We start from the raw sequence: 16,780 nt of genomic DNA, 5'->3' as shown, positions 1-16,780 counted from the left end.
TCTTTTGGGTTGTAGGGGCGAAACCCATGCAAACACGGGCAGAATATGCAAATTCCACACGGACAGCGACCCAGAGCCAGGATCGAACCTGCGACCTCGGCGCTGTGAGACAGCAGGGCTAACCCACTGCGCCACCCTGCTGCCCTTTTTCACAGGAATCTTGCCTGTGACAAGTGACAACCGATCTGAGAAATGTCAACTTTTCTGTTTTTTTTACATTTTTACATTTTTTTTTAATAAACAATTTTATTGAGGTAGTTTTTGGCTTTATAAACAGTTACAGACATCATCAGAAAGAAAGCAAAAAAGGCAAAAATGTGCAAACATCCACGTACTTTCAATACTTCCATCGTAACATATTGCACAAGCCCGCTCCTCTCCCACCGGTACTACCCGCCATATTTTCCCTCCTACTCTACTCTACCCCCTCCCCCCCCCCCCCCCCCCCCCCCCCCCCCACCCCCTACTGACGCTCACTCTCCCGCAAAGAAGTCAATAAATGGTTTCCACCTCCGGGCGAACCCCTGCACAGATCCCCTCAAGGCGAACTTAATTTTTTCCATACCCAGGAAACTCGACATGTCCGCAAGCCACCACTCAGTTTTCGGGGGCTTTGAGTCCCTCCACGCCAATAGTATTCGTCGCTGGGCTATCAGGGAAGCAAAGGCCAAAACATCGGCCTCTTTCTCCCCCTGGAACCCCGGGTCTTCCGAAACCCCAAAAATTGCCACCCCTGGGCTCATCACCACCCTTGTTTTTAGCACCCGGGACATGACCCCCGCAAAACCCTCCCAGTACCCCCTCAGCTTAGGGCATGCCCAAAACATGTGAACGTGGTTCGCTGGTCCTCCCGCGCATCTAGCGCATTTGTCCTCTATCCCAAAGAATTTGCTCATCCGAGCCACCGTCATATGGGCCCGGTGAACGACCTTAAATTGAATCAGCCCAAGCCTAGCACATGTCGCGGTCGAATTTACCCTACTCCTGGCCTCTGCCCACAACCCATCCTCCATTTCCCTGCCTAGCTCCTCCCCCCATTTAAGTTTCAGTTCCTCTGTCTGGGACCCTTCCTCCCTCATGAGCACCTTATAAATACCCGAGACTCTACCCTCCCCTTCTTCCCTCCTAGAGACTATTCTGTCTAGGATCCCCATTGGTGGGAGGCGTGGGAAAGATGGGACCTGTCTACGAACAAAGTCCCGCAACTGTAGGTATCTAAAGTCATTTCCCCTTACCAACCCAAATTTCTCCTCCAAGCTCCTCAGACTCGCAAAGCACCCTTCCAGGAACATATCACCCACCCTTCCCGCCCCCGCCCGCCGCCATACTCGGAACCCCCCATCCATACTCCCGGGGGCAAACCGATGGTTGTCGCAGATTGGCGCCCAGACAGACGCCCCCATCTCCCCTACATGCCTCCTCCACTGGCCCCATATCCGCAGGGTCGCCACCACTACCGGGCTGGTGGTGTACTTGGCTGGCGGCAGCGGTAGAGGAGCCGCGACCAGGGCTGCCAAGCTGGAGCCCCTGCACGAAGCCGCCTCCACCCGCTCCCAAATAGACCCCGTACCCACCATCCACTTCCTTATCATAGCGATGTTGGCCGCCCAGTAATAATTAATCAGACTCGGCAAAGCCAGCCCTCCCTCGCTACGGTTCCTCTCCAACATCGCCTTCTTCACCCGCGGGGATTTTCCCGCCCAGACAAAGCTCATGATCATCCCATTAACTCTTTTGAAGAAGGACTGTGGGATAAAGATCGGGAGGCACTGAAAAATAAACAGAAATCGAGGGAGGATTGTCATCTTTACAGTCTGCACCCTCCCTGCCAACGACAGCGGGAGTGCATCCCATCTCCGAAACTCTCCCTTCATTTGCTCCACCACCCTGGCCAAATTTAACTTATGCAGCCTGCCCCAGTCTCGTGCCACCTGGATTCCCAAATACCGGAAATTTTCCTCAACCAGCCTAAACGGTAGCCCTCTCAATCTGTTCTCCTGGCCCCTTGCCTGATCCACAAACATTTCACTCTTGACCGTATTTAATTTGTATCCTGAGAACTGGCCGAACTTCCTCAGCATTCCCAGTATACTTCCCATCCCGGCCACTGGGTCCGACACGTACAGGAGCAGGTCGTCTGCATAAAGAGAGACCCTATGTTCAACCCCGTCCCTCACCATCCCCTTCCATCTCACTGCGGCTCTCAGCGCAATCGCCAGCAGCTCTATGGCCAGCGCAAACAGCAGCGGGGAGAGCGGGCAGCCCTGTCTAGTCCCTCGGTACAACCTAAAGTACTCCGACACTTCTCTGTTGGTCCTGACGCTGGCCCTCGGGGCCTGATATAATAATTTGATCCAATCCACCAATCCCTCCCCGAACCCAAACCGTCCGAGCACCTCCCATAGATAGTCCCACTCCACCCGGTCAAAGGCCTTCTCGGCGTCCATTGCCACCACTACCTCCACCTCCCTACCCACTGGGGGCATCATTATCACATTAAGTAATCTTCTCAGGTTGGCTGCCAGCTGCCTACCTTTCACGAACCCAGTTTGATCCTCACCAATCACCTCCGGTACGCAGTCCTCCATTCTAACCGCCAGTACCTTTGCCAGGAGCTTGGCGTCTACATTAATCAGGGAGATTGGCCTGTAGGATCCGCACGCCTCCGGGTCTTTACCCCACTTCAATATCAGTGATATAGTGGCTTGTGACATTGTCGGCGGCAGGGTCCCTCTGTCCCTTGCCTCATTGAAAACCCTCGCCAAGACCGGGCCCACCAGCTCAGAGAACTTCCTATAGAACTCAACTGGGTATCCATCCGGCCCCGGGGACTTCCCCGACTGCATGGCCTTTAGGCCCCCCAATACCTCCTCTACTCTAATAGGGGCCCCCAGCTCTTCCACTCGCCCCCCACCTACTGTTGGGAAGGTTAACCCGTCCAGAAACCTTTTCATCCCCTCCGGTTCTTCCGGCGGCTCCGAAGTATACAGCTTACGATAGAAGTCCCGAAATACCTTATTCAATTCTGCCAGGTCCTCCACTTTGCCCCCCCCCCCCCCCCCCCCCGTCCCTCACTCTACCTATTTCCCTGGCCGCCTCCCTCCTCCTGAGTTGCTGCGCTAACAGTCTGCTAGCCTTTTCCCCATGCTCGTACACCACTCCCCTCGCCTTCCTAAGCTGTTCCACGGCCCTGCTCGTGGATAGTGCCCCCAGTTCCGCCAGTAGTCTCTGCCTCTCCCTGAGTAAAACCTCCCCCGGGGACTCCGCGTGCTCTTCATCTATCCGACCCATTTCCCTGACCAATCTATCCATCTCTGCCCGGTCTGCCTTGGCTCTGTGGGCCCCAATTGAAATCAGCTCCCCCAGCACTACTGCCTTTAGCGCCTCCCACAGGGTCACCGCTGAGACCTCCCCCGTGTCATTCACCTGCAGGTCATTTTGCATACATCTCCGAAGCCTCTCGCAGATCCCCTCCTCCGACAGCAGTCCCACGTCTAACCTCCATTGCGGGCGTTGGTAGCTCGCTCCCCCGATCTGCAGGTCCACCCAATGCGGGGCATGGTCTGAGATAGTAATTGCCGAATATTCCGTGTTCTTTACCTCCCCCCTACAGTCCCTGCTTAGTACAAAGAAATCTATCCTAGAATATACTTTATGGACGTGCGAGTAAAACGAGTAGCCCCTTCCTGTTGGCTGTCTATCTCTCCAGGGGTCCACTGCCCCCATTTGCTCCATAAACCCTTTCAGCTCCCTTGCCATTGCTGAGAGTCTACCCGTTCTGGGACACGACCGATCCAAAGTCGGGTCTAGGACCATGTTAAAGTCCCCTCCCATTATTAGCCTGCGAGAATCCAAGTCCGGGATCTTCCCCAGCACTCTTTTAATGAAGTCCACGTCATCTCAGTTCGGGGCATATATATTCACCAGCACCACTCTTCTCCCCTCCAGTCTGCCCCGTACCATCAGGTATCTGCCCCCCCCTGTCTGCGGATATGCCCTCTGCCTCAAATTGCACACGCTTGTTGATCATGATTGCCACCCCTCTGGACTTCGAGTCCAAGTCCGAGTGGAAGACCTGGCTAATCCAGCCCTTCCTTAGCCTAGTCTGGTCAGACACTTTCAGATGTGTCTCCTGCAGCATAATTACTTCCGCCCTCAGAGCCCGCAAGTGCGGGAACACCCGCGCCCTCTTAACCGGCCCATTCAGTCCCTTGACGTTCCAGGTGATCAGCCTGGTCGGGGGGCACAACCCACCCCCCCCCGCCGGTCAGCCATAGCCTTTCTCGGGCCGGCCCCCGGCCCGTGCATCGCGCCATTCCTGGCCCGCCCTTTGGCTGCCTCCACCCTCGACCTCCTCTCCAGTGCCTATTTCAAGTCCCTCCCACGTTAGCAGAACAACCCCCCCCCCCCCTAACCACATCCCCCGATACCCCCACCCCTGCCATCTACTGGCTGTGACCTCCCCCTCCCACCTGACTCCCTTGACTAGCCAATCTGCTAGCCCGGTGACTCAACACTCCGGCGTCTTCCTGTCTCATTCCCATTGTTTCCCCGTCCTCCTCCCCACTCCCTGGCGCCCCATCCCCCTCTCCAACCCACTGGGGCAAGCCGGCTCCAGTGTCTTCCGCGAGCTGCACCAAAAAGTACAAATCAGCCCAAACAGGAAAAAACAGAAAAAAGAGGAAAAAGCACAACAAAAAAAACCCAACCCCCCCCCCCCCCATAAGAAAAAAGAGAGACAACAGAAAAAAAAGGGGTTAACCCCCCAAAAAAATGTCCATGAACAAAGGAAAGAGTCCCAAATGTTCCACTTGGCCCCTTTGGCCCAGCAAACCGTTGAGCAGCAGTCCAGGCCATTCGGCGTACCTTCCCACGGTAATCCTCGGGCCCCAATTCGCGTCCTTGGGGCCTCCTTTCGGGACCAGCCCCTGGTCCCTCACAAAATCCATCACTTCTTCGGGCTCGGAGAAGTAGTGGTGTTGACCCTGGTGCGTGACCCATAGGCGAGCTGGGAACAGCAGACCAAACTTCACGTGCTTCTTGAACAGCACCTCCTTGACATTCTTAAAGGCTGCTCGCCGCCGAGCCACCTCTTGGCTTAGGTCCTGGTAAATGCGGATAACATTGTTGTTCCACGTGCTGCTCCTGGCGCTCTTTGCCCACCGCAGCACCCGCTCCTTGTCCACGAACCTGTGGAACCTAATCACCATCGGGCGGGGGGGGTCCGCCCGGCCGCCCCTGCCTTGCCTGCACTCTGTGCGCCCCCTCCAGCTCCGGCGGTCGCGGAAAGGCTTCGGCCCCCATCAGCTGCTTCAGCAGGCCTGCTACAAACGCTGCAGCATCAGCTCCCACAGCCCCCTCCGGGAGGCCGACCATCCTCAGGTTGTTCCTGCGGACTCTATTCTCCAGCTCCTCCACTCTGTCCAGCAGTCTTCCGCTCTTCCAGGCCGTCAACTTCTAGCGCTGCAACCGTCTGCGCATCCGCCTGCTCCTCCACCGCCTCTCCCAGCTCCTTAACTTTAACATCCTGGGCGTCCAGCCTCTGGTTCAGCTGATCCACCGCTTTCTGGATTGGGTCCAAGCTGTCCCGCTTCAGCGCTTCAAAACTGGACTTCATTACCTGGAGCATGTTATCCAGCGCCTGCTGGATTGCTGAGTCCGGGGTCCGTGTGTCCGCCATCTTAGGTCCCAGGTAACTTTCTTCAGGTCCTTGTCTCTGTCCCTTTTTCTCTTTCTTCTTCTGCCTTCTGGACTCCCGCTGTTCCAAGTAACGCAGCCCACTCCTCAGCACTTTCGCTGCCGCCCTCCTTCGCCCAGCTCCTTAAATTTTACCTTCTGGGCATCTGAAGTGGGTCCAAGTTGTCCTGCTTCAGCGACTCCAAAACTTTTTTTCTTCTCCTGGAGCAAGGAAGTTCCGTGGGTCCGCCATCTTGTCAGTTTCAGGTCAGTTTCCTCTGCTCCTTGCCTCCGTCTCTCTCTCTCTCTCTTCCCCTACCTTCTGGCCTCCCACGATTCCATCAGCTGCAGCCCGCTCTCCAGCTTTTTCGCGACAGCCTTTTTGCCGCCCCCGTGGTCCCGCTATCGCGGGGAATCAGCTCCAAAGCCCCGCCGGAGTGAGAGCCCGCCGAATGTGCGGCTCACTCGAACATCGCCGCCACCGGAAGTCCATTTTTACATTTTTAACAAAGTTAATGAGGTGACAGCAAGTTCAAAGTTAACTATCATATAACATTAATAAACAGAAAATACTAAAAGTACTCAGCTGCCCGGACAGTGCCTGTTGAGAGAGAAACAGAGTTAACATTTCAGCCCTGAGACCAGGCTGGAAAAGGTTACAGAGGTACAGTGATTGTTTTTAAGCAAACGCAGGTGCAGCGAAAGGGGAAGGTCTGTGGGAGGGTGGAAGGTGGGAGAGATTTGGTGAAGAGCAGAATTGCTCTCAGCAGGGCGGCACGGTGATGCAGTGGTTGGCACCGCTGCCTCATGGTGCCGAAGACGCGGGTTCGATTCCAGTCCCCTGTCACTGTCCGTGTGGAGTTTGCTCATTCTCCCCTTGTCTGTTAGGTATCACCCCCACAACCCCAAAAGGTATGCAGGGTAGGTGGATTGGCCACGATAAATTGCCCTTTGATTGGAAAAAAAATAATAATTGGGTACTCTAAATTTTTTTTAAAATTGTTCTCAGCACCTGCGGTCTGTGGTAATGAGAGCAGTGGTTATGATCTAATACTCAATGTTGAGTCAGCAAGGCTGCAATAGTGTCTAACTGGAAGATGAGGCGTTGTTCCTCAAGATTCCATTCAGCTTCAGTGGAACAGTGTAGGAGAGCAAGGATGGAAATATCAGTGTGGATTAGGACAGAAAATTAAAATGACAAATCGATCAGAACCTCAGTGTCACGTTTATGGCCAAACAGGAGTTTTGAGTTCCCAATATATCAAAGCACTTAATTTGGGATAACTCTCCGAAATATGGCTAAAAGATTCATGTACATTTCTGGTATGATTCACCAGTTACCTTAAAGTGACTAACAATTAGAATTCAATCTACATTTAACCTGAAAGGCAGCTATCAAGTAAGAGCTAAGATGCTATCAAAAAGACAATTGACATAAAATCTAAAGAGAATGACATGTTGATATTTTGGCACTGGATGTCTCTGGCACACTTAGTAAACTTTGGATTTAACTATACGACAACAACTACAACTTATATTTAAGTTGGGGCTGGTTTAGCTCACTGGGCTAAATCGTTGACTTTTAAAGTAGGCCAGCAGCACGGTTCGATTCCCGTACCAGCCTCCCCGGACAGGCGCCGGAATGTGGTAACAAGGGGCTTTTCACAGTAACTTAATTGAAGCCTACTCGTGACAATAAACGATTTTCATTTCATTTTTTCATTTCATTTATAGAGCACCTTTAATGTAAAATGTTGCAAGACACGTCACAGGAGCAACATACAACAAAATATGACACCAAGCCCAAAGGAGATGTGACATTAAATAGCCAAAATATTGGTCAAAATGGAGTATCTTGAAAGAGGAAAGAGAGGTTTGGGGGGGGGAATTCCAGAGCTTGGAAGCCAGATATAGGGCAAGAGTGTGCAATTAAGCAATTATGCATCCTGCACTTTTGCTTTGCTTGAATTCAATACCAAAGAAGTGTCCTGTGTTTTGATTCCATGTGCCTGGCTCAACCATGAGTAGTTGTGAAGCCTCAACAGCCAGATTTGACAGCTAAGTCCATGTTCCTGTTAATTTGCTACCCTGGAAGCAGGTGATCTTGGTATTCTAATGCATGAAGCAGCAGCATGAAGAAAGCTCATTCCATAACCATTTACCAACACAATTTGAACGTTGCAAACCAGAAAATAAATATGCACAAGTAGGATAGAGATGTGTGTAGTTCAAGGGACAGACTGCGAGGATACAAGGGTATACATGGCCCACAGCTTGGTGTGTGTCATTGCTGAAATGGGGAGAAAGATGCATAAGAAAATGTATTTCAAAATTTTACAATTAAAAATGTTAGGCTGGATTCTCTGTCGCGCCGTGCCAGATATCGGGTTCAGCATGCCGGCGGGATGCTTCTGGTCAATGGGGTTTCCCATTGTAGGGCAGCCCACGCCATCAGGAAACCCCGGGCTGCCGGCAAAACGGAGCATCCCGACGGCGGAAAATCTGTTGCGTAAATTCTACTTTGCCTCCCCACATTCTCAGCAATTATCTCAATGATAATCTCAGGGTTAAACTCCTTACATTATTTCTAAAAGCAAAATCCTGCAGATATTGGAATCTGAAACAAAAATGGTGAGAATGCTGGAAAGCCCTGGGCAAGGACACTGTCAGGGTTCCAGGCTGGCAGTGCCAAGGTGCCCAGTTGCCAGGTTACCCATGCCGGGGATCGGGCTCGGGGTTGCCCTGTCCTTATGAGGTGTGGGGAGGAGGAGCTGGAGGATCTCCTAACCGGTAAGTTGGTGAATTGACAGGGCTCCGGAGGCTGCGGTAGGGGTTGGGAGATTGACGCCCAATCTCTTCCCGCACTGACGTGCTGAAATGAATGTCAGAGTGGGCTCGTCGGCGCTTTCCTCGCCGAGGCCCATAAAAAATAATGAGTCCCGTTGCTGGTCCTGAGAAGCACCCCGCTAAGTGCACCCAAAATGGTACTCTGATTCCCCCCCCCCCCCCCCCCTGTTAAATCGCACCCATTGTTTCTAATTATCCATTCCCCAGGGAACCCTCTCAATATAAACAAAATTCCATTAGCCCAACTTCAGCAAACAATATCCCTGGCTCGAATTAATTATGATCTTACTTTTACGATGCTTTAATTATACCTCTGTCGCCAAAAAGTGTCTGCTGCCTTTCAACCCAGAATTTTTAAGAACCTGACTGCAGCAGTCACATACCAACCCAGGCTTTTAATTCTTACTGCACCAAATGCATACAATGCAATAAATCTAAAATTCCTACATTCATCATCCAATCAACAAATGAGGGTAATGCTGTAATGGAGATGATAGTTAACCAAATAAGCACTTGTAAAAGAATATTTACCAGAAAATTCATATATAAATATTACTTCAAATTATTTTTTCACTTAACTGAGTTACCCCTCCAAATTTTCTCTCCACAATAAATGCCGTGATCTTGTCCTTCTCTTTTCCAGTGTGTTTATCTTTGACAGTGGTTTTAGCAAACACAGTGAAGATCTCTGCTGTGCCCCCATTACTGAAAGAAATTCAGAAATAAATAACTGAAGATAACACTAAGTCTCTGAGCAATTAGTTTTCTTCTCCTGTCCTAAAAATATTACCAACGGTTTAGCCCTTCAATGGGGAGCAATATCCAGTTAGGCAAATTAATTTTACATTCAAAAACTTCATTGGCTCTATAGCCTTAATGCATTCAAAACAATAGGAATTGAAGTTCACACTAAATCCAATAGATTGAGGAGCCTGGAGTTTCCTCTTTGGAATGAAATTCCTGCTGGGCAGTACCTCCAACATCCCCACTGTGCCCACCCAGCCTCAACCCTAGTTAGAGCTCATAAGAGATGCAGAGAAAGCCCACAGTGGGATTCCCACTGTTAAGATTAAGGAGAGCCCCACCACTGACAGCATGGAGACGCCACAGATTCTGTACTGTGGAGACTACCACACCTGAAGGTGCAATGATAAACTTGATGCAGTAGAATGAGGTCGCCCACTGTATTTCTGATCCAGGAGTGAGGCCTTCAACACTGAAATAGTTGGTACATTTGGCTGTAGAGGAGGCCACCATAAGACCGTCTTCCTCCATTTTGGCAGTTACTGGTACTTTTCAGGACTTACCAACATCCGCCGGATGGTGCCTCCAGGAAGCAACAAAATTGTCTAATCACTTGGCATTTGCTTTTTATTTATAAGTTTAGAGTACTCAATTCTTGTTTTCCCAATTAAGGGGCAATTTAGCATGGCCAATCCACCTATGCTGCACATCTTTTGGGTCGTGGGGGTGATACCCACGCAGACACAGGGAGAATGTGCAAATTCCATATGGACAGTGACCAGGGGCCGAGATTGAACCCACATCCTTGGCGCCGTGAGGCAGCAGTGCTAACCACTGCATCACCGTGCAGCCCATCATTTAGCATTTGCAACATAATACTATTAACACTCACCTAATCCAGAGCTTGCCCCCATTCAGAACGTATTTATTGCCCTCCTTCACAGCAGTTGTTGTGATAGAGGCTGCATCAGAGCCACTAGCTGTTTCAGTGAGGCAAAAGGCAGCTATTGTTTTGCCTACAAATGGAGAATCAAAGGAGTAAAAATGCTTAAATTTGCTGGAAAATGAAGTTCAGTGGTTTTGGCATATTCATTCACATTTCCGATCTGGATTGAAATCGAGTTTAGTGAGATAAAAATTACTTAAATTCACTTGTGACGAGCCTCATTTTGGCACCCTTACTCCAGTTCCTGCAAGTCTAAATCCGTCATACAAACTGCTTTCAAATGACATTAAACTCACAATCTCACATATAGATATCATAGGACGAATTATGTGGAAAACATAAAAATGTAAAACATTCACAGTGAGGGGGAAAGGTAAAAGGAATTTTTTCTCTATGTTTTGACTTAATTTTCTCTTAACTTGCGTATCAGTGGAGATCAGAGGACAATAGTCAGGAGAATGAATGGTGAGTAATCTGAACCCCCTCCCTAATGATGCATGATGAGGAGGTTGATGGATGGGATATTTGGTAGCTAAAGCAGCCTTGCTGAGTCTTTCCCTATTCTTCCTTTCTTTATGTAACCCAATTCATTGCCTAAAAATTGTACCAACCGAGGTCAACTAGTTCAGCACAGGATCAGAATTTATCTATTGAGTCAATGCAAGGGGCCAAGTTGCATCATAAAATGATCAACCTACAAATATATTGCTGGAAAGAGGCTTGTCAAAGCTTTTCATCTTACACTCATCTGGAGACTTCTGCAAGAAAACCAATATAAGGGGAAAACAACAATTTATACAATGTGAGAAGAGTGTTGATTGGTTGGCAAGTGGACTTTGACTGGCAGAGGTGGCGCCATAAAGAATGAACCAGTTGATGGGGGTTGGCAGTTAACTGCCAAGCATTGTCTGAAATTTAAATTAGGCAGCATGACCATGATTGGTCATGGCATTATTCTGAGTAATGAGTCAGCAAATGACTGTCACTTGTTTTGTTTAGCTGCAATAGGTGCAATGCCTGTACATGCTCTTTCTGCCTGCAAAGAACAAGACCCTGTGTATTAATATATGTAACTTCCAGTACACGCAGATGCGCCACACTGCAAACCGAACTGACAATCTTAAATTAATTGTCAGCATAATTGTTAGCACACTCAAGATTATTTTTCAAATGTTGTCCAATCACAGGATCACATCTAATGTTGGACACTGTGTTTTGAGTTTTACAAGCACGGGCTGATTGTGTACGGCCTGTACCTTGTCTGTCACTAAACATTTGATAAATAATCCTTCGTGAGCTAAGAATCAAGCTGACAAACAGGTAAATATTACCAACCAATCAGCACGCATACAGTATAAATTGTTGTTTTCCCCTGATGAGTTCAAAATGAAAAGTTTCAACATGCCTATTTTTTGAGCAATACTCTTGTACTACGAAGTGGCTATTTCTAGAAATATATGTTTAGCTATCTTTATTCCTTGCTTATAGTTTAGCATCAGTTTTTTGTATAGAATCTTATTGAAAAGTAGAAAAAAATAACCACAAAATCTCTTCAGTCATCAAGCTTCCGAGGCTTAAATCCCCCATCTAAAATCACAAGAATCAAATTATGAATTAAATGTATTGAGCTGTGACTAGTATGCACCTTTTGAAGTACATAGAGACATCATGACCGGGATTCTCCCCTACCCGGCGGGGCGGGGGGTCCCGGCGTGTCGGACTGGTATGAACCACTCCGGCGTCGGGTCGCCCCAAAGGCGTGGAATTCTCCGCACCTTTAGGGGCCAAGCCCTCACATTGAGGGGCTAGGCCCGCACCGGAGTGGTTCCCGCTCTGCCGGCTGGCGTGAATGGCCTTTGGCGCCACGCCAGCCAGGGCCGAAAGGACTTCGCCGGCCGATGTAAGTCCGCGCATGCGCCGGAGCGTCAGCGGCTGCTGACGTCATACCGGCACATGCACAGGGGAGGGAGTCTCTTCCGCATCCGCCATGGTGAAGGCCATGGTGGGGGCGGAAGAAAAAGAGTGCCCCCAAAGCACAGGGCCACCCGCCGATCGATGGGCCCCGATCGCGGGCCAGGCCACCATATGGGGGAAACCCCCCGGTGTCAGATCGCTCCGCGTCCCCCCCCCCCCAGGACCCCGGAGCCCACCCGCGCAGCCAATCCCGCCGGTCAGGTAGGTGGTTTAAACCACGCCGGCAGGAGAGGCCTGTCAGCCACGGGACTTCGGCCCATCGCGGGCCGGAGAATCGCCGCGGGGCGCCTGCCAACTGGCGCGAATCGCGGGGGGGCGGAGAATTCGGGACACGGCGGGGGCGGGATTGACGCCGGTCCCGGGCGATTCTCCGACCCAGCGGGGGGTCGGAGAATTCCACCCCTCGCCCTCAATACATGTGAGAAGAATGGGTTCGGAAATACATACATTAGGAAGGAGGAAAGAAAGCATGATTCTTATATGTAAATAACAATAGATGTCCTTTACCCTTGGAATCCTAAATGAAACTAGTCTCACTTACCTGATGCAAGGTCAGGCAAATATTTCTTCTTCTGATTATCAGACCCAAATAGTAAGATCCCTTTAAAGCCAATGGATTGATGAGCCCCAAGGGTAATGCCCACTCCAAGATCATGAAGACCAACAATCTCCACCAGTCTAGCATACTATAAGAGTGTAGAGATGAAATGTGAAAACACAACAGAACTCAAAACAAATAGACATTTGCAACTCGTCACAATATGTCCAGGAATCGAACACAAGTTAATGATAATTCTAAGATACTATACATCTTATACACTTCCTCAAAAGGCAGCAGGCAGGTAAGTGTCAAATTTTCTTTCCACTTTGGTCAGGTTATATGCAACTGAATTGTTTTTTTACATCAAGATGTTTGTTCACTTTCAAGATGGGGAAACGTCTGGCACCTGGATTATGGGAGACTGAAGTTTAAATTTATTCCTAATGCAATCAGGCAGAGTCGGCTTGGCTATGTGAAAGAAAAATCACATTGAATCAATTTATTAGAGTTCTTTGAGGATGTAACAACCAGGGTAGATAAAGGGGTAGCATTATATGCAGCTAATTTGGATTTTCAAAATGCATTTGGTCAGATGCCACATAAACTGTTAGAAGCTCATGGCTCATGATATATTAATGCACGTACCATTAAAAAATGAGATTAATGAAGTGACAGCACAGAGAGTTAAATGGATGTACTGATGGGTGTGAGAAGTGTGGGCGGGAGCCAGCGAATCATGCTCACAAGTTCTGGGGTTACGATAAACTGGAGAGCTTTTGGGAGGTGGTGGTTGGGGCGTTATCCAGGATATTGAGGACTATGGTATCGATCTTTCGGGTTTCAGAGGAGCCGGAGCTACTGGAGGAGAAGGGGGCCTCTCTGATTGCCTGCCAAAGGACCCTGTTGAATTGGAGTCGGATACGCCTCTGAGGGTTGTGACCTGGCTCGAAGACGTGTCTGACTTTTTCCGGCTGGAGAAGATTAAGTTTGCTCTGAAAGGGTCAGAAGAGGGTTTTGAGGTGTGGTGGAGGTCGTCCATAACTTTATTTGAGGAGCTGTTCATCGCCGGGGGGGGGGCGGGGGGTTAAAAGGGGGGGAAAACTGTACAAACTGTTATCTATGCTTTGATGGACTGTGTATTTTGTTGATGTTGTGTATGCTTGGAATAAAATGTCTTTTAAAAAAGAGAGTGGAGCGGGTATATCTGATAGCCATTACTGAGACATGGTTGCAAGCAGATCAAAGTTGGGAAATCAATAGTCAGGATTATTTGACTTTTAAGAAAGACAAGCAAGAAGGAAAAGGTGGTGGGGTAGCTCTGCTAATAGGAGAAGTAGTAAGTACAGTTCTGAGGGGCTATCTAGGTTCAGAGGATGTGGAGTCGATTTGGGTAGAAGTGACAAATACCAAAAGAAGGAAGAGAATGGTAGGTGAATTGCACAGGCCCCCGAAAAGTAGCCACACTGTAGGAAAGAGTTTAAATCAAGAAATAACAAATGCAGGTAGGTCATGGATGACTTTCATTTCTATATAGATTGAGCTTATCAAATCAGAAATGGCAGCCAAGAGAATTAGTTAATTGAGTGCATTCAGTATGTTGTTTTGGAGCAATATGTTATGGAGCCTACGAGGGATCTGGTAATATATAATGAGGGAGATTTAATAAATTATCTCAAAGTTAAAGATCCCCTAAGAAGTAGTGATCACAGAGTGATGGAATTTTGCTTTCAGCTTGAGTGTGAGAAAATTGGGACTGAAATATCAGTGTTACGCGTAAAGCGTAAGGAGAATTAAGAAGGTATGAGGGTGGAATTAGTCAAAGTGGACTGGTCATATAGATTAGTAGATATGACAAAAGGTAGGCAGCGGCAGACATTAAGGGAGGTAATTCATGACTCCCAGCAAAAGTACATTCCAATGAGGAGGAAAGACTCGAAGAGGAAGACGAACCTACCATAGATAACCAAGGAAGTTAAGGAGGGTATGAAGTTGAAGGATATATACAAGATGGCAAAGGATAGTGATAGGCCAGAAGAGTGGGATAGATTCAGAATGCAGCAAAGGTAAACTGAAAAAAAAATCAGGAAGGAGAAAAGAAACTGAGGGCAAGCTAATGAGAAACATAAAAACAGACAATAAGAGTTGTTTTTAAGTCATTAAAAGGAAGAGTGAAGTAAAAGAAAGCATTGGCCCCTTAGAGAATGAGACTGTGGAAATAATTATAGGGAACAAAGAAATGGTAGAGGAGTTAAATAGGTATTTTTCATAGGTCCTTACTATAGAGGAAACTACAAGCATCCCAGAAATAGTAACATATATGGGAGAGGAATTAAATACAGTCACCATCACCAGAGAATTCATTTTAGGCAAACTAATGGGGTTAAAGACTGACAAGTCCCCTGGAGCTGATGGTTTGGAGCCCAGGATCTCAAAGGAGGTAGCTACATAGATTGAGGATGTATTGGTAGTCATCTTCCAAAAATCCTTGGATTCTGAAACTATGCCAAAGGATTAGAAAATCCGTAATGTTAGTCTAACTTCAATTATTGGAAAACTATTAGATTTCCATGTTAAGGAGAGAATAGCAGTGTACTTAGAAAGGCATTATCTGATCAAGAAGAGTCAACATGGTTGCATGAAGGGGAAATCATGTGTGACAAATTTACTAGAGTTCTTTGAGGAGGTATCAGCCAGAGTAAAAGGCGGAGAACCGGTTAATGTTGTGTATTTGGATTTTCAATAGGAAGTAGTGAGTAACGATAAGCTTTTTCGGGTGGAGGGCAGTAAACAGTGGAGTGCCACAGGGATCAATGCTGGGACCACAGCTCTTCACAATATATATTCTTGATTTGGAGGAAGGAACAGAGTGTACTGTGGCCACAATTGCGGATGATACAAAGGTGAGAGAGAAGGCAGGTTGTAAGGAGGATATAAATCATTAACAGAGAGATAGTGACAGGTTAAGAGAGTGGGAAGAAATTTGCAAATGGAATTCAATGTGGGAAAATATGAGGGGCGGGATTCTCCGCATTCGGCAAGCAGGTGGAAAATCCCTTTTGCCGCCAAAATTGGGGGCGCCGCCTGTTTTCGGATACTCCGCCAACTCCAAAACGGTATCATCGGTGAGAACGGCGCACTCCGTTGGGACGGCCTCAGGAGTCACCTAAAGGCCCTCCCCCGATGCTCTACCTCTGATGGGCTGACTTCCCGATGGTGTGGATCACTTGAGCTCTGAGTTTTCGTCAACCTCGCAATCCAGCGCCGCCACAGTTGGGGGGGGGGAATCGTTCCGCTGGCCGGAGGGGGAAGCTTTGGTGGGTGCTGGGGGGACTGGTGGTGGGTTGACTGGGGTGGCGAGGTGGGTTACAGAGGAAACTGTCTGGCAGGCCGGGTTCGTACGCGACCGGCGCCATGTTGTACGCCCCGACCGCCACAGGTCGTTGCCATGTGCATGAATGGACATGGACTCCGCAATTCTCCGACCGTCTCTGACGGAAATGCTGGGGGTTTTACGTGGCGCGACTGCTAGCCCCCCGCTGGGCGGAGCATCAGTGCGGGGGCAGCGGTGACTTTATCATCATAAGACTAGACACATTCTCCGGACATTGCCACAAAATCGGAGAATTCAGCCCAAGATTTTTCATTTTGGCAGAAAGGATGAAAGGATTAAATGGAGAGAATCTTCAGAAAGCTGTAGCACAAAGGGACTTGGGGGTCCTTGTTCATGAAACCCAGAAAGCTAGTACACAGGTACAGAAGGTAATAGGAAAGGTAAATTCTGGATTTTATTTCATGCGGGCTGAAGTATAAAACTGTACAAGGTACTAGTGCTGTAACTGTATAAGGTACTAGTGAGGCTGCACTTAGAATACTGTGTACAGTTTTCGCCCCCTTATTTAAGGAAAGATATTGGGCTGGAGTCTTCCGCCCCACCTGCCACAGGATTGCCATGGACGGGACGTGGACTATGGAAAAGTCTATTGACCAAGGACAGGATTCTCTTGTCGCCGGGCCGGCGCAGCCGGAGAATCCCACCCATTATCATTGAAGGC

At 48.8% G+C, this 16,780-nt stretch overlaps 1 protein-coding gene across 3 annotated transcripts in view; it reads right to left on the bottom strand.

Moving 5' to 3' along the window:
• The window catches only part of LOC119976430 (very long-chain specific acyl-CoA dehydrogenase, mitochondrial-like), a 135,645-nt gene that overhangs the window by 49,687 nt on the left and 69,178 nt on the right, over positions 1-16,780 (bottom strand). For all 3 annotated transcript variants that reach the window (XM_038816961.1, XM_038816962.1, XM_038816963.1), the window contains exons 6-8: positions 12,729-12,873; positions 10,160-10,283; positions 9,103-9,228 (exon numbers count right to left, since the gene is read on the bottom strand). In XM_038816961.1, the coding sequence (XP_038672889.1) occupies positions 9,103-9,228; positions 10,160-10,283; positions 12,729-12,873 (395 nt within the window). The remainder of the gene's footprint in view (positions 1-9,102; positions 9,229-10,159; positions 10,284-12,728; positions 12,874-16,780) is intronic.

This window comes from Scyliorhinus canicula, chromosome 13 (assembly GCF_902713615.1).
Source record: "Scyliorhinus canicula chromosome 13, sScyCan1.1, whole genome shotgun sequence".
Classification (NCBI taxonomy): Eukaryota; Metazoa; Chordata; class Chondrichthyes; order Carcharhiniformes; family Scyliorhinidae; genus Scyliorhinus; species Scyliorhinus canicula.
The sequence above is the reverse complement of the archived record's forward strand: the minus strand, read 5'-3'. Positions and strand labels throughout refer to the sequence as shown.